Source organism: Coccinella septempunctata, chromosome 2 (genome assembly GCF_907165205.1).
Source record: "Coccinella septempunctata chromosome 2, icCocSept1.1, whole genome shotgun sequence".
Classification (NCBI taxonomy): domain Eukaryota; kingdom Metazoa; phylum Arthropoda; class Insecta; order Coleoptera; family Coccinellidae; genus Coccinella; species Coccinella septempunctata.
The window spans coordinates 3,150,057-3,176,499 of record NC_058190.1 but is presented as its reverse complement, the minus strand read 5'-3'; the positions used below and the strand labels follow the sequence as shown (position 1 = coordinate 3,176,499).

The 26,443-nt window shown below is 34.1% G+C and overlaps 2 protein-coding genes across 4 annotated transcripts; both read left to right on the top strand.

Annotated features, from left to right (window-relative positions):
• Positions 1–4,029: 4,029 nt before the first annotated feature.
• On the top strand, positions 4,030–10,874 carry LOC123307431 (multiple C2 and transmembrane domain-containing protein-like). Of its 3 annotated transcripts, none has more exons than XM_044889732.1 (5): positions 4,030–4,133; positions 6,322–6,622; positions 9,680–9,866; positions 9,928–10,034; positions 10,496–10,874. In XM_044889732.1, the coding sequence occupies exons 2-5, from the start codon at positions 6,378–6,380 to the stop codon at positions 10,668–10,670; spliced, it is 714 nt and encodes a 237-aa protein (XP_044745667.1). In that variant the 5' UTR covers positions 4,030–4,133; positions 6,322–6,377; the 3' UTR covers positions 10,671–10,874. The 3 variants fall into 3 exon arrangements, with proteins under 3 accessions (XP_044745667.1, XP_044745665.1, XP_044745666.1); XM_044889730.1 differs by having other exon boundaries at positions 4,084–4,243; XM_044889731.1 differs by lacking the exon at positions 4,030–4,133 and adding an exon at positions 4,297–4,337.
• A 2,306-nt stretch (positions 10,875–13,180) lies between these two features.
• Positions 13,181–24,865, top strand: LOC123307803 (multiple C2 and transmembrane domain-containing protein-like). Its single transcript, XM_044890241.1, has 6 exons — positions 13,181–13,299; positions 21,015–21,368; positions 23,509–23,683; positions 23,799–23,899; positions 24,227–24,392; positions 24,694–24,865. Exons 2-6 carry the CDS (start codon positions 21,016–21,018, stop codon positions 24,832–24,834), a joined length of 936 nt encoding a protein of 311 aa, XP_044746176.1. The 5' UTR covers positions 13,181–13,299; position 21,015; the 3' UTR covers positions 24,835–24,865.
• Positions 24,866–26,443: the final 1,578 nt, after the last annotated feature.

Sequence of the window (26,443 nt, the reverse complement as noted above, 5' to 3'; positions counted from 1 at the left end):
ATTTGTGCTACATTTGTGCCGTTGAGATTTTCAGAGAAAGCTCCGTACTTTTTCTTTAAACTGTGGATATTAGAAAAAATTAGTATATTGTCTGAAAATCAGTGTACATGGCAACAGAGACCTAATATTCATAACGTTAAGGATCGCAACTCTCCATACACAACCTTAGAACATAGATACATGAAGTGGAAGATAAATATTCCAAAGACTGGAGTGAGATAGTTGCTCGGTATCGCCAATCGCAATTGAAACACATGACTCGGAAATCATTGTCACATCAATTTTCAATACGGATACATAGGAAGGAACCGAATCTGTGTAGTACCAAAAAATATTCATTCGTAGAGCATTGAATGTTCATTCCATGTATCTATGTTCGTATGTTCAAAGTACACAACATACGACTCTTCAAGATTTGTATAGTATCATATAAATTATCAGAATAACAATGTTGCCAGAATTCAACTCCCAAAGGAGAAATCTCTCGTAAATTGAGCTTAATGAACAACTCCAGCTTATATAGCCTATGATTATATTATTGTTTCTGAATAATCTTTTTTGCATCAAGAAGGTAAGTCAGATAATAGTTTGGCAGTCAAAAGAGAGTGCACGATTTTCACAATGATGTTGCATACAACTTTGGTCTCATTTAGTTTTTTCTGTACATTCCAAATCATTGGTAAATTTTCATGAATTTCCATACATAGAGTCTCCGATCAGGAGGTACGATCTCAAACGAGCCACGGTCGTTCGCCAGCAAGAACCAAGACTCACACTTAACAGGCTTAGTTTCAAAACTACGAGATTGCAGGTTAGGAGAAACAAAGCAAGGCGTTTGGGACGGTTCTCTGCTCTATTTTTGGCTTCCAACAGGTTTGCACGCCAACCAGGAATTGTTCTTTCAACCAAAAGACAAAAAAAAGGGCGCACGATTGCTCCCCACTCTAGAAAATCGTACTTCTAGAAGTGGTAGAACTGGCTAGGTTAGGAAAAAGCACACTCGTTCACCACCAGTTTCTGCTTCCAATGGAAGCCAGAAATTCGTAATCCCAGAAGTGGTAGAACTAGCCCAGCGAGCACAAAAACATCTCAGAGATGTTTAAAGTAAGAGATTTCGAGACATTGAACATCCACTGCGATGTTCTGTTTATACATGAATAGAACTTTTATAGAACAGCCAATGTCTGCCGCAGGCGGCTATGATATGGATGTCCCTGTGATGTCACAAAAAGAACTACTCAGAAGTTTTTTTGATAGCCTTTTCATGTACACAATAGAACATTTCTAAAGCGCTTTGCGCACACGAAATCGCTGTTTGTAAGACTTTATATGAAATTCTTTTGTGAGGCCTTTTTTCTTTCATTTGAATGTTTGAGGATACCACATTCAATTTTAAATGAACTACAAAGTTTTTAAATGAAATACAGAATACTATATAAGAATAAAAATATTTTAATGATACTTCAACAGGTACAAAAGAAAAAGAAATCACATTTCACATAAAAAATTGAACAACAAAAAACAATTGATAAATATTATACTACAAAAAGGGAGAATAAACAAAAAAATATATCACATTCAATACAACAAACATAAATAACCAAAAAGAAATATCACATTCAACATAAAAAAAACAGAAATAATAGAAAACAAACTGATTATAATTTTAGATGTACCTAAAGGGAAAATGAAAAAAAATTTATGAAAAATTTATTTTCCCTTCATTTCATCGTCCCTCCTCCTCTGCCTAATATGCCTAAACCAATCTTTGGCATAGAGTTCGAATACTTCCCTAGTGATTTGGAATTTTTTATGGATCACATCTACAAAATAAAAACAATTCAAACAATTAATTCACAAAATATATGAAGGTTAAGATGATTTTTTCCTATTAAAATAACAGAGAAAATAGCTGCATGAAAGGATCTGGAAAATTTGAGTTGTATAGCTCCTGACCAGGTTGATTTGCGAAACGATTTCATTTATTTAATTATTTGTACTGGTATTTAAAGATACAATACAACAATTTAAAAGAGTTTTCAGAGACAAGAACTTTTCTGGGACAATTTGAATTATTTTGTGATTCACAAGTGATGAATGATTATTATCATCGTCGGAAGAGTAATCTTACAAAATATTCTGGTAATTATCAACGGCAGAGATAGATTATCGAAATATGTTAAAGTCCTCGATGATATGGCTTTAAACTTTATAAAGTTATTTCTTGAATAATTATAATAACCTTCCATATACCATTCGATTACTCCAATCAAAATACAATGATCTCTTATACCTAGTCCCAAATACACAAATAATATTAACCACGCAGCGTTGATTCTTTTGAGGTTATATGTATGTTTCTGGACATTATACTATACATTTAATTCATGTTATACTTACTTATTAATTGTATTCGGTTACTATAAAGAGATCGATCCTAAATTCACAATCAAAACCAACACAGAAGTAGTTAATATTATACAAATCACCAATCAACTTTCAACTCCGAACAGTCCACAGTCCAAACTACGAAGAAAGTGGAAATGGCGGCAAAATGAAATAGGTGAATTGTATATTGTCTATTTGGAATAAACCTCCCAAGGCAAACTATGCGACGCCAAGAGAAGATATCCACACGTTTACATTATTTTCAACACGACAGTACCTCTCAGTAGGTAGACGAAGAAATGCCACAGATGGCACAGATCAGAACAAATAAAGATTTCCAATAGCCTTTGGAGACCTCTTTGGGAAGTGCATATTACGTTTCAAAGAAACATCCTCATGCCATCATTTTCGAAACATCCCAAAACATCCCAGCGATGTTTGTGCTCGCTGGGAGGTAGGAGGAGGGGTTGAAACTGAGGTTCTCAAGTAAAAGTACGATGTGATATCTCACCTCTGTACTCAGTCCAAGGAAGTTGTCTCCAGCGGTTGTTTTAGAACTACCTACTTGTTGAGCAGTTAAAATCAAGGTGGCTTACTACAACTTAAACGCTGGGAACAAACGCAAAAAAAACAAGAATAAAACCCGGTTACAAGCCTATCTCGATACGTACTATGAATAGAAGCAACTTTAAAACTAAAAGCGGGAGAAAAAAATTGCAAAATATTTGTTAACGGCCTAGACATTATACAAAATTCAGAACTAATTAGAATGAATATTAGAATTTGAATCTCTACCAAATACGGAATCACTACCAATTACAGACTTGAATACTCAGCACAGAATCAGTCAGAATGAATGAACCAGCGGGGGCAGATCTCCTTTTGTAACCACCGGTGGGGTGTGGAAACGGTATGTCCCTCATGTACCGAAAATCGGTAAAATTCGCGTCGATGAAGATATCTTAACTTTTGATTATCTGCACTAATGAACAAAAACTCGGTTATCTTCCAATTCAGGATGTTTTATACAGTGCGACATCGTTTTTAAGAACTGAAAAAGGAATAAAAAGGGTGCGGAATGTTTACCGCGAACGATGTCGGAATCCTGCAATGAAATCAAAAATAAATGATGAAATTAATCCAAAATGAGGGTTCATTTTTGTGAAAAATTGGAACTTCATTACACAGTTTCTGAATTTTGCTTTCTGCAGAATATTCGTCGATCCTGATCCTCTGTAGCAGCTTCAATGGAGTAGAACTATCAGCATCTCAAACTACTCGATGTAAATATCCTTGCTTAGAAAATATTCTCGAAGTAGTCGGAACAGAGTTAAAATGAAAAACCCTACCGGAACTATGTATGGAGTGTTCCAAGATAATGGAATATCCCATAAATTTCTACAATAGGATCCAACAATTATACTCATTTTCTTTGATATTCATTATTTCTCTACCTCATTCTCACAAAATGCTCGATTGAAAATATTAAAATAAACCTCGGCGTCACTCATGTTATTAGTAGGATAATAATTTGTAATCTATTGATCCATTCAGAATTTTCTCCATCAATAATATTACTCATTTCATATTCTCATGAAACAAAAGCAATGTCCAAAAGAACAAAGAAAATCATATCGTCTCCTAACCGATAATTTATCCCGATATATTTCCTCAAATAACTTGTTTCCCCTTATCACCCTGATAATCCAGGCAGTATTTTCAGAACGTGAATTAGAATTCCAATAGTGAGTAGTTTTTCGTCAATAACGGAAATCCATATAGTTCTTTGTTTGAGTTTATAGATTTGGATCGGAAACACAACTTCTTAACACCTCATTCAGTAGATTTAAACAAGGTAACATTCATTCATCGAATTTTTGTGAAGCTTCTTTCGCGGTTGTGTTATCGTAAATTTAGTTAATCAAAGTTTTTTCTGGTGAATATGCTCGGTTAGATGGATTAGTATTATTAACTGCGTTCTTTTAGATGTAATAAAATGTTACAAAGAGTAGTTTTTATAGCAGTACTGATTTTTTATGGCTACTTTTGTAGGGTGTATACAGGGTGAGTCAGATATTTCAACAGTAGATTCTTGAGGTAAAAAAAACTTTTTTTTCTATATAATTCTTTCCAATTCCGCCCGTATAAAAATATAAAGAAATTTTAAGTTTTCATGATGAGCTGTGCCACCCTTGGAAAAACAAAATTACCTTCAGAGTAACTAGCTGAATATATGACACTACACATCTGTGAATCTTTCAAAAAGAGTTGTATTCAGCCATATTACCCAATTTTTCGAATTTCACAGATACTTTTTTAATTTTTGAACATCAAATTATTCGAAAACGACGCATTATAAGAGAAAATATGACGAATACTTTCATTTTACAAAACGTCCAAATATTCATTAGATATAGTGTCCAACTTAGTTTCAAGAATTGGGTTCTTTGAATTTTTGGAATTTATATGGTACGCAATGGTCATATTGAGAAAACTGAAAGACATAGGTGATATCTGGTGTTCGCTTAATCTATGCGAGCAATTACAGAAGGTTATTTCTCTTCGTTTAGATTTTCATTCTGGTAATGGCGTTTTTCAAAAATTTCAAATTTCAATCTGCGATATCTCCTGCTATATTCTTCTGATCGATTTAGGATTTTCAGTTATATAATCAGCATTGCCTAGGCTTCCACCCTAGCGCAAAGACTCGATTTCGAAAATCGCGATTTTTTTGGGTCAAAAATGAGCTAGGGGTTAGAACCCCCTAAAATGACCTATTTGAAGTCTGTCGGAAAATCAGGATGTTCTATTACTGTCTTAGGAGTGCATAGAATTTTTTTTGAAGATTCCAGAAAATTAAACAGTTGATTATTCAATAGAGAATTGTACTCCAGAGATTTCTTCGAAGTCAACTTGAAAATAAAAATTGGAAAAACAACAAAAAATATTTTCTCCTAAAAAATTTGAAATTTTTGTAAGAAAATATAGGTTTCCGAACACGCTTAATTCCCGAATCTATTGCGAGCAATTTCAAAAGCCCATCTCCCTTCGTTTATATTTCCATCATGGAAATGGCATTTTTCTGTTGATCTTCTTCGATTCTTGTTCGATTTTGTTTCTGGGTAGTGTACGACTTCACTTTTTGTGATTGTATCTATTGTTGTGTCTCTTCATTAGTTTCAGCTTCTTTTAAATCGCCTACTTCTAGTACTCGCTTTTACTTCCTTTGTTTCTTCCTTCAAAGCTGTTTATTTTATACTTTCATATAATATTTCAATTTGCTTTCATATTCTGCTATTGCGCTGCTCAGTATTATTCTTGTATTGGTTAGGTTAGGTTAGGTTAGGTTAGGTTAGGTTAGGTTAGCTGCTCAGTATTATTCTTGTATTGGTTAGATTATGGTAACAACTTTTTCGACACGATTGTTGTATCTGTACTAGTAGTAGTAAACCTTCACCCACCGTGTCAGCGGTAGAGTTACACCACCATTTGAACAAATTTGATGCAAGTAATTTTTGTATTATATTCTACTTATGGACACACATTGTATTGTATGACAAAAATATCAAATATAGATATCGAAAAAAAAAGCCGGAAACATTCAGAGGCAATCATCATTAGAGACAGAGACATTGTCATTTAATAAATCAATATAGAAGTTTCTCCCGTACTTATTGTTCATACCACAGGAGGATAAAAAGTGAACCTTTTCAATATTGATATCACGATTATTTTAAATCGGCCTTTCCCCATAATTTCCAAGTTCCTATTTAATTTAGTAACTATTCTATCTTTGATATTTGTGCGTGTTTCAAATTCTCCTAAAATATGTATTTCAGCACTACCTATGTTTCAATATTTAAAGTTTAACTATTATAAGGAGTTCTCTTCAAAAAAAACTGAAAAAGATATATGAATCTTCGATTATTTCAGAATCTTTAAAAATTGGTTGAAAGGTGAAGGTATTGACTGACTTTATTCCATAACTAATGGCTTCCAAACCTTGTGAAGAGAAACCTGCATCTACGGATAACTGCATAGAGTCCGCAGTGAAGTCCAGTTTGAATTTTATCGAAAATGAAACAGAAAAAGCTGTTTCTATGGTGGAGAGAGGAGTGGAGACTGTCCTATCACCCTTCGAAAGATGTATTGCCTTTATACGTCATGAATGCGATCTAATGGAGAAATCAAAACAGATTATTGAAGAAGCGTGTGACCTGATTTCCAATTTGGGGTATGAACATCTTTATTTCGCTTTGAAATGAGTTCCGATTCAGTGAAATTATTTTCATGTTGGTTATTTCCTTGAAATCAGCCTGCTTGAAAAGCTGATTTGATGAAGCTGATGTGTATGCAGCTTTATAAGGAAACACCTGTGATAAAAACTACACTAGTTAATTATGATATAAGAAAAGTGTTCTATACGAGGTGAGTCTTTGATTCGTACAAAAATTTTACGAGAAGATTCTTGAGGACAAAAGCAACACTTTTTTTTCTATACTTTTTTTCTCATTTGTACCTAATAAAAAGATGTAGCCATTTTGAGTTTTCATAATGAGCTGAGCCATCCCTGAAGAAACCAAATTACCTTGAGAATAACTAGCTTAATCTGTGACGCTACACAGACTTTTAGAAAGTCAAAGAAACCAAGATATCTTTTATTTTCAAAATCAAATTACTCGAAAACGGCGCATTACCTATACGAATAAATATGAAGAATGCTTCTATTTTACAAAACTTTCAAATATTCATTAGATAGCGTCCAACTTAGTTTCAAGAGTTGGGTTCTTTGAATTTTAATGGTACGTAATGGTCAGTATGAGAAAACTGAAAGACGTGGGTGATATTTTCGAAAAAGATTCATCAAATATATGGAAAACTATATTTATACAGGGTGTCTGGAAACAAATGCGGAGGATTTAGGGAGATGATTCCTCGATGAAAATAAGCATGGGTGTGTTTTTTTGATATCCACCTCCCTTCCAAGATACAGCCTTTGGAAGGCGATGACGAGTTGACTATTTTAATTTTTTTTAAGGGTTCTAAAAATCATCGCGTCATAAAAATAATAATAATATGAAGGTACTAGGTAGATGTTACTCACACAATTTCTTTAGATTTCATAACTTCATTATTAGATTATGATTTCCCTTCAAAAATTGTCTTCGTGGTATAGACTTTCGAAAAATAAAATTCTGTTATGGTTTCTCATTCATTTCTAGGGAAAAAAAGTCTCTTGCAAAATTTCGATACAGTTCATACTTTTCTCGGAATAAATAAAAACTTACAAGCAGTATACGAAGGTCTATGAGACAGAGTTGGTACATGTATTTTAGCGGGAGGTAGTCATTCTATGGAACACTTATACGATGAAATGATGAACAGTGATCAGAACTGCTTGTAAGCTTTTATTTATTCCGAGAAAAGTATCGACTGTATCGTAATTATGCATTGACTTCTCCAGAATTCAATGAGAAACCATAAGAGAATTTTATTTTTCGAAAATCTATTCAACGAAAAAAATTTTTGAAAGAAAATCATAAGGGGTTGTTATTTTCAACCCCTAATAATAAAATTATGGAATCTAAAAAATTGTGTGAGTAACATCTGCTTAGTGCTTCATATTATGTATAGTTTTATGATTCAGTGTTTTTTAGAACCATTAATAAAATTTGAAAACTGTCAACTCGTCATCGCCTTACAAAGGATGTATATTGGAAGGGAGGTCGACTTAGAAAAAATATTATAGGAAGTACAGGGTGGGCCAATTTCGATGTTTTAGCACTACAACTTTTAAACCAGAGGAGATAAACAAAATCTGATACACCATTCTCGTTCTCTTTTTCTGAGAAACTAACAAGAGTAGTAGTCATTTTTGGCCACCTTCTTTTGTTTTCGAGTTATAAGCGAAAATTGGAAAATTGGCAATTTCGAAATGAATTTATATCTCCGCTTATATTGATGATAGAGCTCTGAAATTAAAACAATATACAGGTCCCTTTTTAAGTAGAATCCAGTGGCGTGCTTGCCTTTTTATCAGGATTTTTAATTACGAACCTATGACCCAAAGTTATGTTTTTTCAAATGGAAACACTGGATTTCTGTGCAATTTTTTGAAAGCTTAATTTTCACTGATTTCAAAAACATATAGCATCATACGATTTGTATCAATACAAATAATATAAATTTGTAGAACACCTTTTTTCTCAATATTTCTATGGTTTGAACTTTTGACGAGCACAGAAAAATAGAGCTATAACAAGAGCAGTCTCCTTCCAGGAATGTTGTTCCTTCTATGCTTTTTACCAATTTTCACAAAATTTGAATCTTAGAGAAATTGAGTAAGAAGCATAGAAATGAAATTAATAGAAGGGCACTGTGGTAATCATAAGATGTTACATTTTTCTATGCTCATCAAAAGTTGAAACCATAGAAATATTGAGAAAAAACGTTTTTGACCATTTTCTATTGTTTTTATTGATACAAACCATATGATGTTATATATTTTGGAAATAAGTAATAATTAGGCTTTCAAAAAATTGCACAGAAATCTAGTGTTTCCATTTAAGAAAACATAACTGTGGGTCATAACTTCGTAATGGAAAATCCTGCTAAAAAGGCGAGCACGCCACTGGTTTCTATTTGAAAAAGTGCCTTTATAATGTTATTAGCGGAGATATAAATTTATTTCGATATCGCCATTTTTCCAATTTTCGCTTATAACTCGAAAACAAAAGAATGTGACCAAATATGACTTCTACTCTTGTTAGTTTGTCAGAAAAAGAGAATGAGAATGGGGTATCAGATTTTGTCTTTCTCCACTGGTTTAAAAGCTGAAGTGCTAAAACATCGAAATTTGTCCACCCTGTACACCTGCATATTTTCATCGAGGAATCATCTCCCTCACTCCTTCGCATTTGTTTACAGACACCCTGTATATATTTTTATGGTTTTTCAACAGCCTATATCTTTTAAACCGAGCCGATTCGGAGAAGATGGTAAAGGAAAATAATGTTTCTTTTGAGCTTAAGAATCTTCTGTTAAAATATTTGTACGCGTCGAAGACTCACCTGGTATAGTTGTGGGAAACACAGACGCATTCTCGTTTTTTTTTCTAGAGTTTAATTTTCTGAATTTCGACCCAAATCCAAATATGATTTGAGATCGCAATCGATTATTTGGAAAATATACAGACCTATTTATTATGCTTGAAGAGTAATATATATTTCAACCTTGGATTGCAGTTAGAAGTGATTTTAGTAAACTTTAACATTATATGCATATTTTCCAGCAATTTTCTTCAGGGAGAGCCAAATTTTTTCGGTTTTATAAGCTTACTCTTGTGGATTGGATTTTGCTACATTTTCGAAGTGTGGATGATTCCATTGCTCATACCATTCATATTTTTGAGGCAGTTCATCCTCGTCTACTTCAAATATTTCATGATAGAAATAAACGATGATCAACCTGAGACGAAGGTGAGCATTTTGAAAGATCTTTTATACCACTTTGAATTTATATATCTTCTCAATCTTTCAGGCAGAAGAAAAATCCATCACAGAAATGCTTCAAGAATTGTGTGATGTTTGTGATAGTATCGATAACGGAATTGAGATCACTGCGTCGGTCATAAAAACTACAAAACGGTGAGGAATTTAATTGACATGCTTATCAACTTAATCTTAAGTTACGGTGATGAAAAAAGTTGTTTCTCCTCAAACCAGAAAATGACGACTTCCAGCGATTTTCCACATTTGCATGTTAAAGTGGTAAAATTTAGATGTTAACATTTCGTTGGACCACCCTGTATATTTGAAGCTCTACTTAAAGATAACCTTTTATTGCCACCTTGTTTACAAATCAGTAATCCACTGTATAATTTATTATTATATATCAAGAAAAATTTTCAATTGATAATTCTTTGAAAACTCCCATAGTTTAGCATACCAGGTATATAAATATACTTAGGTTTCTCTTATAAGTACTAAGGTGTGCTTAGGCGCCTAGAAAGTTATCATTGTCAAAAAAATTGTTCAACCAATCAAACTTCCATTCAGAAGAACTCATTTTTCAATTGTTTGAGTGTAATGAATTCTTTTAATTTCAGAACCTTGAACTTCAAAGAGCCCGAGATATGTTACCTTGCCCTTCTGATCTCCACATTGTCTGCAATTATTCTTTATCATATTCCACTACGTTATTTCGTTATTTTTGGAAGTATATACCTGTTCAGTAAAAATTACTTGGAGGTTAATGGTTACCTAAGATATAAAGAAGAGTAATAGAAATTTACTCTACTACACTGTTCAAAGAATACTCGAAAAGATTGGAATGTGATTTTTAATCGAATGTTATCTTTTTATAACTAAATCATATTTTCAGTGAATTAAATTTGTTACTACTGTGTGGGTTATTGAAACCTTCTAGTAAAAACATTGAATGAGGAACTCAAGTGCGAACGAAAATAAATTTTTCAGGACAAGAAATTGTATTATTTTTCCCCCCATTCGGATCTTAGTAGGATTTGATGTACCTACTCGAAAATGATTATAATGAATAAGGTGAGAATGAATTATATTAATAAATTCAATTCACAAATTATAGTAGTGAGGTGCAAAAATCCAAATATGTAGTAATAAGTACTTAACCAATATAACTGCAAATAATCAAGATACTTTTTCATTCCATATGGGAAAAACTGAAAAAAACAAACACCAATTATTTGGTGAATAATTACAGTTTTACCCTGATATTCTAAAATCTACAATACGTCAGACGGTGGCGAACATATTCAATTTAAGAGAATAGAGAATTTTTATAATGTTTCATCTGAATCTAAACGACTTATATTTCAGCTGAATATCACCACAATCAGAAAGATTGTGAATGAAGACGATGACAAAGAATTTCCTTCTATTGGGAGACCCAAAAAAGTGGTGGCATTTGACAATTTTATGTTTGAGTGAATTAATGCGAAAAATTTACTACAGGATTTTCGATGAATGTCATCGCAGAATAAGTTCCCGAAAATTGATTTTTTATTTTTCATTTGACTTGTCCTTTAAAATGTAAATGTCGGTACCAATAAATACCTAATTATTATTATTATTATATCAATGTATTAAAGATGAGGAGCCACAAATACGAGCCTGTTTTCCTGTTAATTGTTTATTCATGTGAAATTTTTGTTCAAAGGTGAACTTCACCTTAACTTGAGACTTCCTTTAATTCCTTTTACTTCCATCGATGCAAGATGATTTTTGTTGAAGAATTTAACATTCTTGTAATTATCTGTTAATTCCGAACCTCTGCATCATATGCATTTCATCTTCGGGTTAATATTTTTGAAATCAACAACTGATGTAACGTATTCAAACTTTAGCAAAAGAAGATAAAGAACATTTATACTGTCCTCAAGCTAGTGCATATTATGATATTATACTGACCTCTTGTATTTTCCATACAAATAACTTGATTTGGTATGCCTTCAATCAGTTTTTATAAACTTCTATTATGTTCGTCACATATTTTCCGAAGAGATTCGACATTGTGATAAAATACGTAATAACAGAAACTTTAACGTAGAACGGGCAACATAGCGTTGATTTAAGACCCAAAAATGTTTTGACAATCTTCATAACCCCACTTTTTCATACTATATATACAGAGAGTGAAATGTGTCAAATTTCCATGGCCAACCGAGTTCTAAAATAAAAGTGAATGGGGTATAGTGTCATAGATTGAGCTTATTATTTTGAAGGGAATTTTGTATTTGCAGGGGTGGCATACTTATTATGAAAAATTCATACCTTTTTATCAGGGACGAGTTGAAAAAAATGGTATAGGAAAAAAGTTTTTCTTTTGACTTGAAGAATCTGTTAAAATATTTGTACGGGTCCAAGGCTCACCTGAATCTCCCAACTCAATGTCTTACTGACTGCGCTATTACCAACATAATTTTATTTCCCACAGCCGCCCTACAGGCGACATATTAAACAACTTGAACAAACGCAACAACGTCATCTAAGACAGATAATGCACATCAGATGGTTCCACAAAGTTTTAAATGCTCAAGTCTTGCAGCGCGCGAGTTGTATAACAATTGACACTCGAGTAACGAGGGACCGACTCAGATGGGGCGGCCAAAATCTGAGGATGCAAGACACGAGCCTCCACAAAATAGCTTTGCATGGCGAATTGGCAGAGGGAGCCCGGAAACCAGGAGGCCAGTAAAAGTGGTTTAAGGATACACTACATCAATCCCTGAATTCAGTTTATGCCAATCATACCTGGGAACAACTAGCGTTAGACAGGTCACAGTGGGGGTCTTTGGTACACAGTTATAATGGAGACTTGAGACGAATACAGCGGCGGCCAGATATGGTTGGTGACTATCCATGCCCGAAGTGTGGAAAGATCTGTAGGTCACGGTTGGGTCTTTTCAGTCAGAGGAGGGCACATAGTCGCAATAAGCCTTAAGAATTTATATAAGTTTGATAGCATTGATAATTTTGTTTTTGAGAGTTTCTGTAAATTTATTCTAGGTAACGGTATACAGCAATGATGATAATGACGATCGAGAATTCTTCAAGCTAATATACCTTCAGAGTGTCAGCGATATAAGAATGGTCCTAATTGGAAGGAATTTTTCCACCAGGTAAAAACTGAATGACTGAATATAATCTATCGAATCTATTTTTCCTCGAAAACTCTCAATGTAGGATGATAAAAGCCGAAAATTGCGGAATGGATTTCCGTTCACCTATTTCAATAAAATGTGGTTTTCCTACCTATTCCGTTGACCAGCCCGTCTGTCTCCCTAAATAATAACGAGATAAGGTTTCATTTCCTTCACACACATTTTACATCGAACAAATTCATTTAAACAATTTGATAAAGTCAGTGTATCTGGTAAGTTTCTAAGTTTTAATCCCCAACGTGAATTTCAAAACACTGCAGAATTTGAAAAAAGCTCATTATGTGTCAATTTTGATTTAAATTTTGAAGAATATCCTAGCTTCATCCAATTTATTTTAGTATGTAGTTCAATTAATTGATGAAATCGTTAAATTTACTACACTACGCATAAAGATTAATACGGATCATTACTTCAAAATTACTCATCCATATTTATTCTTGAATCTTGGATAAAAAAGACCCAGAAACACAAGGGAATGAGGGTTGATTGAAAATGTCAAAGCTCTTATGATAATATTTAATATGGAGACAAAGATTATAGAGTAGAAAGATAGGAAACGCCCTCATATCGCTAGTACTAAAAACCGACTACATTTTGGCCAGTGAAAACACGCGTGACAATGAGATGGCGCTAAAAACGCACTGTCAATACAGGAAAACTTTTTGATAACAGTTTTCTGTTTTTTGATTGAGGGGCGCGAAATTCGAATTCTCTTTCTCGTATTGCATTCCAGTATTGACTTTGTTTCAACAAACATCCTGAGCGACAAAACAAAAGTATCGTTTTGCTTTGTGATCAGGATGTTAGTATTCATCTAAACATTGTTTGGAATCAATTGATGTCAACGAAAAACGCTGTTGGATGTGCTCTATGTTTATTTGCAATTCATAAAAAAATTTACAAAAATTTAAATATTGGGCAGTAAATGAAGCTTTAACTAGGACACTAATGTATATGGTGATCTGCTATACGTCGAAGGTGTTGTTTCTGTACAATAGGTTGTTCTGAAAATTAATGAACTTAGTAGAATTTGTAAAATATACATATATCAGAAATTAATATGAACCAATATTCAACATACCATCATAGCATACATATTCCAGTTACTCACATATGTAGGTATTATTTAAAGAATTTTCAGAACCATACTAAAAAAAAAACCTCATAAACATATGCAAGACCTGTCAGTATAGTTTCTTGGTGCTTTTTTTTATGATTTCCTTATGATATGGTCTCTTCATGACACAATATACAAATTGATTAATGAATGAACAAAACACTCACAGCAGGTTTCATAAAACTTTGACTTTCTAAACAACAATTTGACAGTCACTCGGTTCCCAAATAGAAATCAATAAAACCTCTGCATTTCTGAATATTTGAAAGAGAAGCAATTGAGAATCATTGAATGGACCTATAAAGATCATCATTTACCCTTAATAGGTCGTTCATGCATGGGATGCTTTAAGCATACAACAATTTACGTCGATGAACAGTTCTCAATTGACCTGCAGTAAAATGTTCATTACACATGGTGTAGTTAGTAGTATTTGCTCAATTAATTGCCTTCAAGCTCTGAGAATTTTATCCACTTCGGAGCACTGAAAATTAGAATCAATGAATAACCGATTCACATGTTACGACTTTTAATACTTACGCTTCCATTTTTCCTTAGTTGAGTGAAAAACTTAATCACGTTAAATACATTTTATTATTCGATCCACCGTTCTTCACCATTCAATAATTTTCGAACAATATTTTGATGAAGAAATAAGACAAAAAAATTCAAAAATCAGCAACTATAACGAGCTAGATAAACAAAAAGCGGTACGAGAATCAAAACATTCAAAACCTCTTTGATAAAAATTGACGTCTGAAATCTTAAAAAATTTCACATATTTCTGCAAATGGCACTCAAATTAATATTTTAACCAGTCCTAGCGTCTTAAAAACACGCGTGACACACAGATGGCGCTCAAATCGCTTTAGTCGCCTCGTTTCCCATCTTTCTACTCTATAATCTTTGATGGAGACTACTATTTATTCATAGAACTATCGTTCTATTAATGCGTGCTAGTCATGAATCCGCAAAGGAATTCTCAGAGAGGCTGAAACATATACAGGATGTATTTTTTTTTTCAACAGAAGGTAGAACTGGTCAAGATGAAGCGTTTCACCAAAAATCACTCACACAAAACTTTCAAAATCAGTTGAAAAAAATTGAAAATGATTACTGAAATCGATCCTAATACGACGCTAGACCGTTTGTCAGCTGAATTATCGCAAAGCAGTGGGTAAAAACTTACCTCCTGATTCGACCACGTGGTTTAGTTAAGGATATTGGCTCGTTCGATATTTACGTGGTAATGAAAATGGAATCTTAGAATTGCCGAATTGTTCTGATTATTTTTTAGTAACTCACACGATTCTATGAAATGACTCATTTCGATACCAACTGACAGAAGAGATTTAGGACACAAGTGTAAAAAATAGAATAATCTCACTAACAAAATTCGTCTAAATTATTCACGATATTTTTCACAATTGGCATCACAAGCTTCTTGTTCGAACATTCCGAGAATCGTCGTGAAAATAGCACATTTCAATATAACTAATATAAGCACTTTCAAGAAACAGGCTCGATTTTTTACATTTTTTTCTCCTCAAATTGCAAGATACAACAATTATGATTCTCTCAAAAGTGAACTGATGCATCTAATCCGATGAACTTGGTACTGAATCATTCATTGTCCAGCCATATGTTTATGTTTTCTTTCGTTTTTGCGATGCCGGAGTCACCTTCCACAGTCCCGTACTTGAAATTCAAGGAAATTTTGTCGAACATCTAGGGGTTGCATCTAACCCGTCTTGGATATTTTATATAGATAATTTTTGGTTAAACGACTTATTTTAATGAGTTCTACCTTCTGTCAGAAAAGCTTCACGTTTGAAAACACCTGTTAACACAAACTGTAGACCAGTTTCGGAATTATCGTCCCTCATCAGTACAGTGCAGTGTAACACATCTCAACCGGTGGATGGTCTTTAAGCAAGAAAGGAGGCCCGTCATGAGGGATATTTTTCTATCCTCATCATTACGCCTTAGCCTTCTCCAATATAGATCTAAATAAATTTGGTCAGTGAAATTACTGGGTATAAAGAAAGGGCCGGTTATGTGATTACCATAAATATCCTTCCAAACATTTAATTTTTGGAGAAGCTAAGTATGCACCTCACGAAATCATCTTGGATTTTTATCTGACCAATACCGACACTTATGACGGTTTGAAATGTCGTTTAGGTAAAATGAACCTCTTCTCGTCCGAGAAACAGATATTGAACTTGTATTTTTGATTACTGTTAATAATTTCACTGACTACTCATTCAATTCCTAAACTTATCCTATCTTAGAAAGATGGAATTTATGTTGTTCGAGGATTCTCATGATTGTTGATTGTTATGCGTCAAACACTAGTTACATCGAACAATTTCCTAGTACTAAAGGTCGGATCCATTGCTACATGACCTAGCAGCCACGTCCTTTGCTTCTTCTCTTTCATGCACTCTCTTTTTGTTTCCGACTGAACCAGTATTTTCAAATTTGGAAACTATACTTCATTCACTTTTATTTTAGCAGTCGGTTGGCCATGAAAATTTGACACATTTCACTCTGTATAGTACGAAAATGTGAGGTTATGACGCTTGTCAAAACATTTTTGGATTTTAAATCAACGCTATGTTGCCCGTTCTACGTGAAAGTTTCTGTTATCACGTATTTTATCACAATGTCGAATCTCTTCGGAAAATATGTGACGAACATAATTGAAGTTTATACAAACTGATTGAAGGCATACCAAATCCAGTTATTTGCATGGAAAATACAAGAGATCAGTATAATATCATAATATGCACTAGCTTGAGGAGAGTTAATGTTCGTTATCTTCTTTGGCTTACATCATTTGTAGGTTTCAAAAATATTAACCCGAAGATGAAATGCATATGATGCAGTGGTTGGAAATGGGTATCTCCCGAAGGAGTTAACAGATAATTACAAGAATGTTAAATTCTTCAACAAAAATCATCTTGCATCAATATAAGTAAAAGGAATTGAAGGAAGTTTCAAGTTAAGATGAACTTCACATTTGAACAAAAATTTCACATGAATAAACAAGTAACAGGGCAACTTGCGCGTGTTTGTGGCTATTCATCTTAATAGGGTACTCTAACGATTTGTCAAAATCAAGTGACCCTTCATTGCCGTGGGGCACACAAAGCTTTTTATAATCAGTGTAAAGAGGCATTTCTTAGAAAGTAATAGTCTAATCACTATGATCTAACGTAGGGAAGAACAATTTTTCCAAAAACATGCACAAAACACAATACTCGACCAAAACAGCATGCGAATCAATGGAGGGAAAAGCTTGTGTGCCCCACGACAGTGAATGTTCAGCTGATTTTGACAAATCGTTAGAGTTCCCTATACATTAATGTAATAATAATAATAAGGCATTTTAGGTTACTTATTCTCTGATGACATTTATCGAAAATCCTGTAGTAAACTTTTCACATAAATTCACTCAAACATAAAATTCTCAAATGCCACAACTTTTTTGGGTCTCCCAATAGAAGGAAATTCTTTGTCTCTCTCTTCATTCACAATCTTTCTGATTGTGGAAATATCCAGCTGAAATATAAGTCGTTAAGATTCGGATGAAACGTTATATAAATTCTCTTACATTGAATATGTTCGCTACGGTCTGACGTATTGTGGATTTTAGAACATCAGGGTACAACTATTTGAATGAGCGGACCTGAATTCTAAATAGCACTTCCTGAAACCCTGTCTCTTTTTTCAATCACTTTCGGCATTTTCGTAATAAGTTGTGCCAACGGCGTTATGACATTAACGACATTTCATGAGTGCCAATCTAACTTCGTTCTAGTTACAAAACTTGGGAAAATTATTTCATGGCCAACCGACTGCTTAAATAAATTTGCATGAAGTATAGCAAAGAAATCAATTTTTGAAAAATTTCGTTCTTTGAATATAGGCGTTGTTGTTCGCGCAGAGTAGTCAATTATAAAATTTAATTTTATTATTTCCACCCTTTCTTCCATGGAATACACTATTACCATTTCAATTCTACTACAAATTCACTATCGCTCTGACACACTTGTTACGTTCTTAAAAATTCACCATAGACTGAGGTAAATCAAAAACATCGTTCGTCTACTATTTTGGACAAAAAATTAACAACATAACTAGTAAATACTTTTCAAATGACTTGGATACGAATAATATTCTCGAGATAGATTCCACATTGCCAGTTTCGTTATTTTCGCTGCTATTTCTTTATCGATGGATATTTTGAAGCGAAATTTTAGAGTCAGATAGTTGAGATAGTACACAATACGGTATCCAAAATTAGGTCGCAACACCCCTCATCTCCATTCAAGTGGTTGTGGTTTGTGCTCTCACCCCCATTAGTGGGTCAATGTTACGGGTATGAAAATTGTGGAAAAAATTGATTCCTCCTAGAAAAAAGATCTACAGTTCCGAGCGATTTTCCACATTTTCATTTCAAAGTCGAATAATCGATGTGCAAAGTTTTCGTTTAAGGCAGATAAACAAACGTATAGAGAGCCGATATTAACTTCAACAAATTTCAAAAAGAGAAAAAAATCCGGGTCCTTACTCACATTTTATCTATTGATATATTTATTCCAAACTATACCTGAAAAATTTAGCTATTACCTATACCCAGCTAGTTTCAACAATATATTTGAATGCCTTTTTAAATTATCTGAAAGGTTCAATCAAGGAAAGAACGAAACAGAACAGATTGATGCGGTTTCTTTCACTTCCGATAAAATTAGTTGTGAAGTGATTGATATCAATGAATGAAATATGACTATATTAATTTACGAATTCTTTCCTCTGATATAATTCTGAAACCGCCGGTGTTACACAAATCACTTCGATTCGGTAAAAATTGAAACGAACTATCTGCTATTGAATTATTCTTGTCATCACTAGACGTTTGTATCACAAATTTAATAGTTGTTCATTAATCAACTTTCATCAGAGTGATAAATAATTCTGATTCTGAAAGGCGATAATCTTTGGTATTTTATGAGGATGCAAATAGCAGAAAATTTACAAATTACCGAAAATTATACGGAGAGCTACTTAAGGAATGTTCATGAAATTCATTTTTGGTGATGCCCAGAAAATTTAAAAGTTTTTCATGTTTTTGTTGCTTTCATTTATACCTTATGTTCAATCAATTATCATATTGTTAGATTCTGCATCGTATTTGAATGTGACTTTCATCCAATGATTTCAATGATAGTACGAAGATTTCTAGAGTTTTTCAAGCACACACTATTGTCATATAAAGGTGGTCTTAGCTACTCGCCCTCTAACTGTGAAGAGATGATATTTATTCTTACCCCATTTATCTTGAATTTTTGTAATTGGATAAAAATCAGGGTTCCTTGATTCTTCGGTATTTTTATGGTACGTAATGGTCATAATGAGAAAATTGGAAGACGTGAGTCATATCTTTGATTCGGAGGAATTTATAGCCATCTAAGTGAATTTGAAAGAGCTCGAATTATTGGCGGGGTTGTCATTTCGAGAAATCGCTAATCGTACGAACAGAAATCCAACTACTGTTATGAGATGTTGTCAAGCGTGGTTTGATAATGCCCAAAATCGAAGAAGAGTAGGCATCGGACGTCGGAGGGGCACAAATGATCGGCATCTAAGACTTATGGCAATTAGAGACCGATTTGCGACAACTCGATCTTTGATTGATGAGTGGTTAGGAGAACAAGGCCATCATGTAACTGTTTTAACGGTTTACCGCCGTATAAGGTCTTTTTGACTGCAGCATTAGCGATCCCATCTTGTGTTACCTCGTACAGTTGAGCATCGACGGCAACGATTACATTGGTGCAGAGAACGACAACATTGGAATATGGAATGTCATCAGGTCGTCTTTTCTGATGAATCTCGATTCTCCTTGGGTGCACATGATGGCCGAAGAAGGGTAAGAAGACGTCGAGGAGAAAGACGTGAACCTCATTTTGATGTTGAGCGTCATATACACAGGACAGTGGGCGTTATGGTATGGGGTGCTATTGTACATGGAAGTAGGTCGCCTTTAGTCTTTATTCGAGATAACATGACAGCGGTGCGTTACCTTCAAGAAATAGTGGAGCTATATGTTCTCCCTTACCTTAACCGGCTTGAGAATCCAATATTCCAGCAAGATAATGCTCTACCTCATGTTGCCAGAGTTAGTTTAAACTTTTCTGAAGCGTCCCATGTGAATCTTTAGCCATGGCCGCCCAGATCCTCCGATCCTTCGACCTTTGAGCCTGTTTGAGACATCATGTGTATAAGTCTTGGAAATTTACCCCAGCCCCCACGGACTTTGGCGGCTCTGAGATATGAAGTACAGGTAGCTTGGGAAAGTATCCCTCAAGAAGGAATAGATCACCTTCTTGCATCAATGCTAAGACCTGTTGGGGAGTGTATAGATAACCGCGGTGGAAAAACACATTATTAACAAATTTACTAAAAAAAAATATGTAAACCCTTCGTTTTTTTTCCTCAATTTTTAATGATTTACTGATTGTTATACTATCTATATTTCACCAAAAAAAATTTAAAATTTAAACAGCTTCTTCGCTGCGTGTTGCAGTTTCTTTGTCAGTTAGTATATTTGTACTAGTCAAAAAACTCACCTTGTATGTCTATTTCCGGAATATGCCGATATTTTGATGACCCCATAATGCGCATTCAATCCAAAATTACCTTTTCTGGATCACTAATTTGCATCGAAACCCATCCCTCAGCACGAATCATGTCGCGTCACTGATTGTTAATAATTCAGCATCTACTTTTCTCATATTCTAGGATGGGATTATTCGATTCCTTTTTCAGTTCAAGAACTCGCAAGAAGCAGAAAACAATGTATGCAAACTTAGTACAGAGTTCCATGAGTTCTGGAATCAAGGTTTTGGAAACCACAGTCGACAGTCAGATAGATGCTGTGAAATCTGGCGGAGAAAAATGCATAAATTTCGCAGGAACAGTTGCTGTTGAAGGAGGAAAACTTGTGGAAGAAGGAGTACAAGAAGTGGGGGATACTGTGAAAACTGTGGGGGAAACAGCAGTGAATTGTGTGAACCTCGTGGATGATGGCGTTGAAAACATCTTGAAATTGAAACGGATGTGTCAGAATATTTATCAATTGGCTTTCAAATTCAAGTGAGTAAATTTTTGACTGGTTTCGTTCTTATAAGGTGCTAAAATATTGTTTCAATAAGATATCACATCCATAATTATAATTATAAGACTAGGTTTTTATATCGTTCCTATATTATATGTTCTGAAAGGGTATATCAGTCACCAGGAACCTCAGTTTTTATACAATTTATTCAAATAGCTACGTTTCGAGACTTTTAGTCTCTTCCTCAGGCTGAAAATTATGACAGTTACATAAACACGATAAAAATCCTCTAGATGGAAAGTAATCAACATGAATACTTCTACAACATTTACACATATTTGTATATTTCACTCTTATTTACTTAATACTTAAACACTACAATTTAAACTAACAATTCATCCCAAACAAACATTCAGACATTTCAAAAATATAATTATAAGACTACTTTGCTTGAATAACCAATGATGGACAACCATTCATGGACGTACTATGGATAACCAATAATGAACATCCATTGTACACCCATTCATGGACATTCTAGGGATATAATAATCTTTCCTTAATTATGTAATGAAGAATGATCACGCCTAAACGGGGAGGCAATGAATAAAATAATAAGGATAAATTCAGATGCATACCACCCGACGATATTAATATCGACAAGTGTTACGATCTGAATTGAACTAGCCAATTTGCCATCGTCAAGGCCCCAAATGAAGAACGCTCCACCGAAGAAAAGCAGATGCTGACCATGGTTTCGGCCTCATTTGGCCTCATCAGAGCAACATAGCATTTTCCACGGTACTGAATTAGGGAAAATATGGGACATATGCTATTGTCTTCGTCTATCTGGAGGGGATTGAATATTGAATCGGATACCGTTTCATGTTGGATGGCGCTCTGGGTAAATAATACCCAGTAGAACATGACAACATTGAATAAAGTTCCATCAATTCCAAACGTTCTCCACCGTGGAAAAATGCTATGTTGCTCTGGTGAGGCCAAATGAGGCCGAAACCATGGTCAGCATCTGCTTTTCTTCGGTGGAGCGTACTCCATTTGGGGCCTTGACGATGGCAAATTGGCTAGTTCAATTCAGATCGTAACACTTGTCGATATTAATATCGTCGGGTGGTATGCATCTGAATTTATCCTTATTAATTATGTAAGTTATTTGGACTTCCTGCGAAGAGAAAAAAAAGGATAAGGGAGAAGGGTACAATTATTCTAGACTTTGGTTTCTACTCTCAACGGGTTTGCACGCCAGGCAGGAAATCGTATTCTACGTAGTGGAAGAAATGAATAGTTTAAACAGTGGTTTCCAGTTAAAATTACGGAGTGCTGTTTTACCTCTGATGTAAGGTTGTTTTTCTGGGAATTCGCCTTAGACGGTTGCTCTGGCACTTGTCGTACACGGGTATTCCTTCGCAGAAGCTATTAGGGCGGTAAAAATTGCGGGGTTGCACAAACCAAACTAAATAGAAAGAGTCCCGGCTACAAGCCTATCTCTATACGAACTTTGAAGCAAAGCAATCTATAATAATCACTTATACTCAAAGAAAAATGAAAATCTCGTACTATCACTAAGAACGACCTCGGCACTCAGCCAGAAAACTACATTATCTATTATAATAGGGCGTATCATTCATCAATACAGAATGAATACTAAATACAGAAAAATTTGCACGACAACTTTTTCAAATCAATATTTGATGATCTTTCTCCAATAGTGTTAGGGGTTTTCTCCCCCAACTACTGAAACACGATGAATGATAACAACCAACAATTTTGGGAAGACCATGATTCTGTTGTATCATTAATATCCCCTTGGGGGTTCAATATTCAATGGCTTCATGCATAATTTATCAGAAGCTTATCAAATAATGCTGTTTAGTAAATGAATATAACATTGGAGCAATGTAAATCAACGTTACGTTACATTTCAGTGTTTAGTGTGCAGGTTTATCTTATTTTTCCTTTTTCAAACAGAAAGTTGAAATGTTCAGAGTTATCCAATCAAAAACTGCCTATTCATTCCTACCTGAACTGCCATTGCTGAATTATCATTATCAAAACTACGTAACATCCTAATTTCAGTTGATTCTATATGGAATTGTTCTTCGCTTAGCCTGTGCTTATGTTTTGTTCGAGGAAATAACTGATGTAACTTTTTTTCAGGAGTTATCTCGAAGACGATTCATTGATAGAAAGTACGCTTGCCTTGACAGTATGGTTGGTAGTTTGTTTTTATTTTCAAATATGGATGATACCGGTGATAGTTCTGCTCATTTATCTGAAGAATTTACTATTATTTTATTTAGTAGGAGCTCCTATAGAAGAAGCAAACACTTTAGTGAGTAATAAAGTATACAAATTGTGGTCCATATATAATTAATATAATTTCGATAACTGACTCAAAACAAGCTTTCAACTCAATATGAGTGAAACAACGGTTTCATTGTTTTCAGAAAAAGTCAGTTGGAGAAAAAATGGAGGCAATACAAGAGATAATGGGATTAGTCCAAACTATAATTAGCAACTTGGAATATATTCTTCAAAAAATCTTTGGGTAAGTTGATAATAATATCCTGATCCAATCAGGATATTATCATGAACGCGGTACATTTATTTCAATATTTATTTATTGAGCATAAACACTTCAGTAAATGAGTATCTATATAGGTACGCCATTTCTTGACACATCTTATGTGCATGATTTCATTCATTACTGACGGTGTGAATTCATCATGTCCCTCAATTTTGCGTAGGGTCTATTTTTATACTGGACATATGGTATAAGAATGGTTATGGCTTCTTTACTGTATTGGATGCGATACTCAATTTTATTTTAGGATAATGGTAGAAAGAAATATTCAACATCTGATTTCGATTTCAGATTCATCAACCTGAAATCATTGCATCTTTCATGGGTAGTAATTCTTATACAGGTGGTCATAACTTTTATTTTAATGTACATTCCAATAAACTACCTATTGATGCTATGGGGAATAAGTTTGTATTCCAAGAAATTCTTGAAAAAGGACACCACACCAGGAAAAAATGTAAGGCACCTATATTTTCAGAATTATTGAGATGTATAGAGCATAGTTTAATTGACTTGAAATTCTGAAAACCTGAAATGCTTATCTAGGCCGAATCCGAAAAATTAGTGAAATAAGAAAGTGTTGTTGTGACCTCAAAAATCTACTGTTTAAATATATGTATAAGTCAAAGACTGACCCTATACAAGTATTGTCTGCAAATGCTTCGTTTTCTGAGAAAGAGGGTGTTAGAGATTTCCAAAAAAAAAGGTTTACCAATGCAGCGCGAAGCTTTTTTCATAACTTTTTCGTATATTTTCAGGATGAGGATGATGGAAAAACAGTTGTAGCAGCTACTGAAGAACTTCAAGATGTAGCCAAAGATTTTTTGACCCTCCATTTTACAACAGGTGTCAACCAACTGAAGAATGTTTTTGGGAAATTGTCTTCAAAATCTGATTGATATAAATATATATGTACAATTCACAGGTCTTTAATTCTGTATTGTTGAGTTTCCAAAAATGTTTCTATAAAAGTGTTTTTTATATACTATCGCGAAACAATATTTATTTCAAATTTTCGATACTTACCGTATTCCAGAAGTGCTGAAATTACCGAAAATTAAGCAAATTCTTCAGGATAACTATTGTTTTTTTCAACGTTATGTAATAGATCTATAAAATTTACAACGCTTTTTTTCAACTTGAGAAAATTATACCCTGAAAATAGTTATTTATGTACCAAGGACGAAAAACTTTCTATTACAGGAGAGCCTGCAAATTGATAGCCGAGAATAGCAAGCAGTCGAGACAATATAAACAGTTTTTTGCCGAGGTGCATATTACATTTTTTCGTCGATCTCACACACCTCTATGGAAGTAAGAAATTACCCGTTTTATGGCCTCATCGAGGTCTAATTGACAATTATCTGAGCTCTGGTGAAGTGTTACTGTTATCCATATCGCTATCACTATCCATTCTTGATTATACTGAACACTAACATTCAAACCAAGTACCTAATTCACTGGTAAAATCTAGCCGATTTCGTAAAGAATTATTTTGACAACATCAAATGACAGTTATTGTCACAGGAACTTATAGTTGGGGAGCCGAAGAGGGAAATTCGGGATTTACTCGAGCGTGGCAGATTAATACAAGGGGACATACCTTGGACCCTGTAGAGTACCTCTACCAAAAATTAGACCTGTATATAGGGGGAATTGTCTAGGACAGCCTGTCAGAATAGTAAAAAAAAAACGATCATTGTACATACTCGAGCGTGTCAGATTGAGATATATGTGGTTAATTACATGTTGAAAAGTATATATTCTCTTAATCTGACAATTTAAGCGGGTCGAAAATGTGTGGGAGACCGCCAAAGTTGCAAAAAAAATGTCGAGTGTACATTCTCGAGAGGGGTGGCGTTTTTTCTTATTTTGAAGCTGATGATTCAAGAATAACGGAAAAATATAATCTGTCAGTTTTAGCAAGCCGAAACAATAAAAATTGGCCATAAAGGACACAAAAATCAGTTTTTTTGAATTATCTCCTAACCTGGTCTTCAAATCTTTTTCGCATACATCATAAAAGTTGTAGAGTAAAACATTTTCTACAAATTTTGTCCTGAGCAATTTTTTCTGCGTTCAAACGTTTTTGAGATAAATGGCGATTAATGCGAGGTGTTTAGCGATACATGCTGAAGCGAAAATTCACTCGTTGAAAAATAGTACATTCTAAGGTTCAATCACAGACAACACTAAAATTTTCGTGACTAATTTCGAAACTGTCATCATAGATATACCTTGTCATTTTGACAATTGTAGATTAGACTGGGATTCTACATTGACCTTGCCCTTTCGCATGTGTGGCTAAGCTCCTCGCCCTTATGGTCCTCTAACTCGAGAACGGTTAAGAGTATGTAAAATTGCTTCAGACAATAGTTATGTAAAATTTTAATATCTACAATTCTCATAATGAATACAAAAACGATTAGAGGTACAGGCAGGGAAATATTCGAAAAAAAAATTTTATCATCTTCAAAGTGTCAGATTAAGAAAACCCCTGATTAGAGT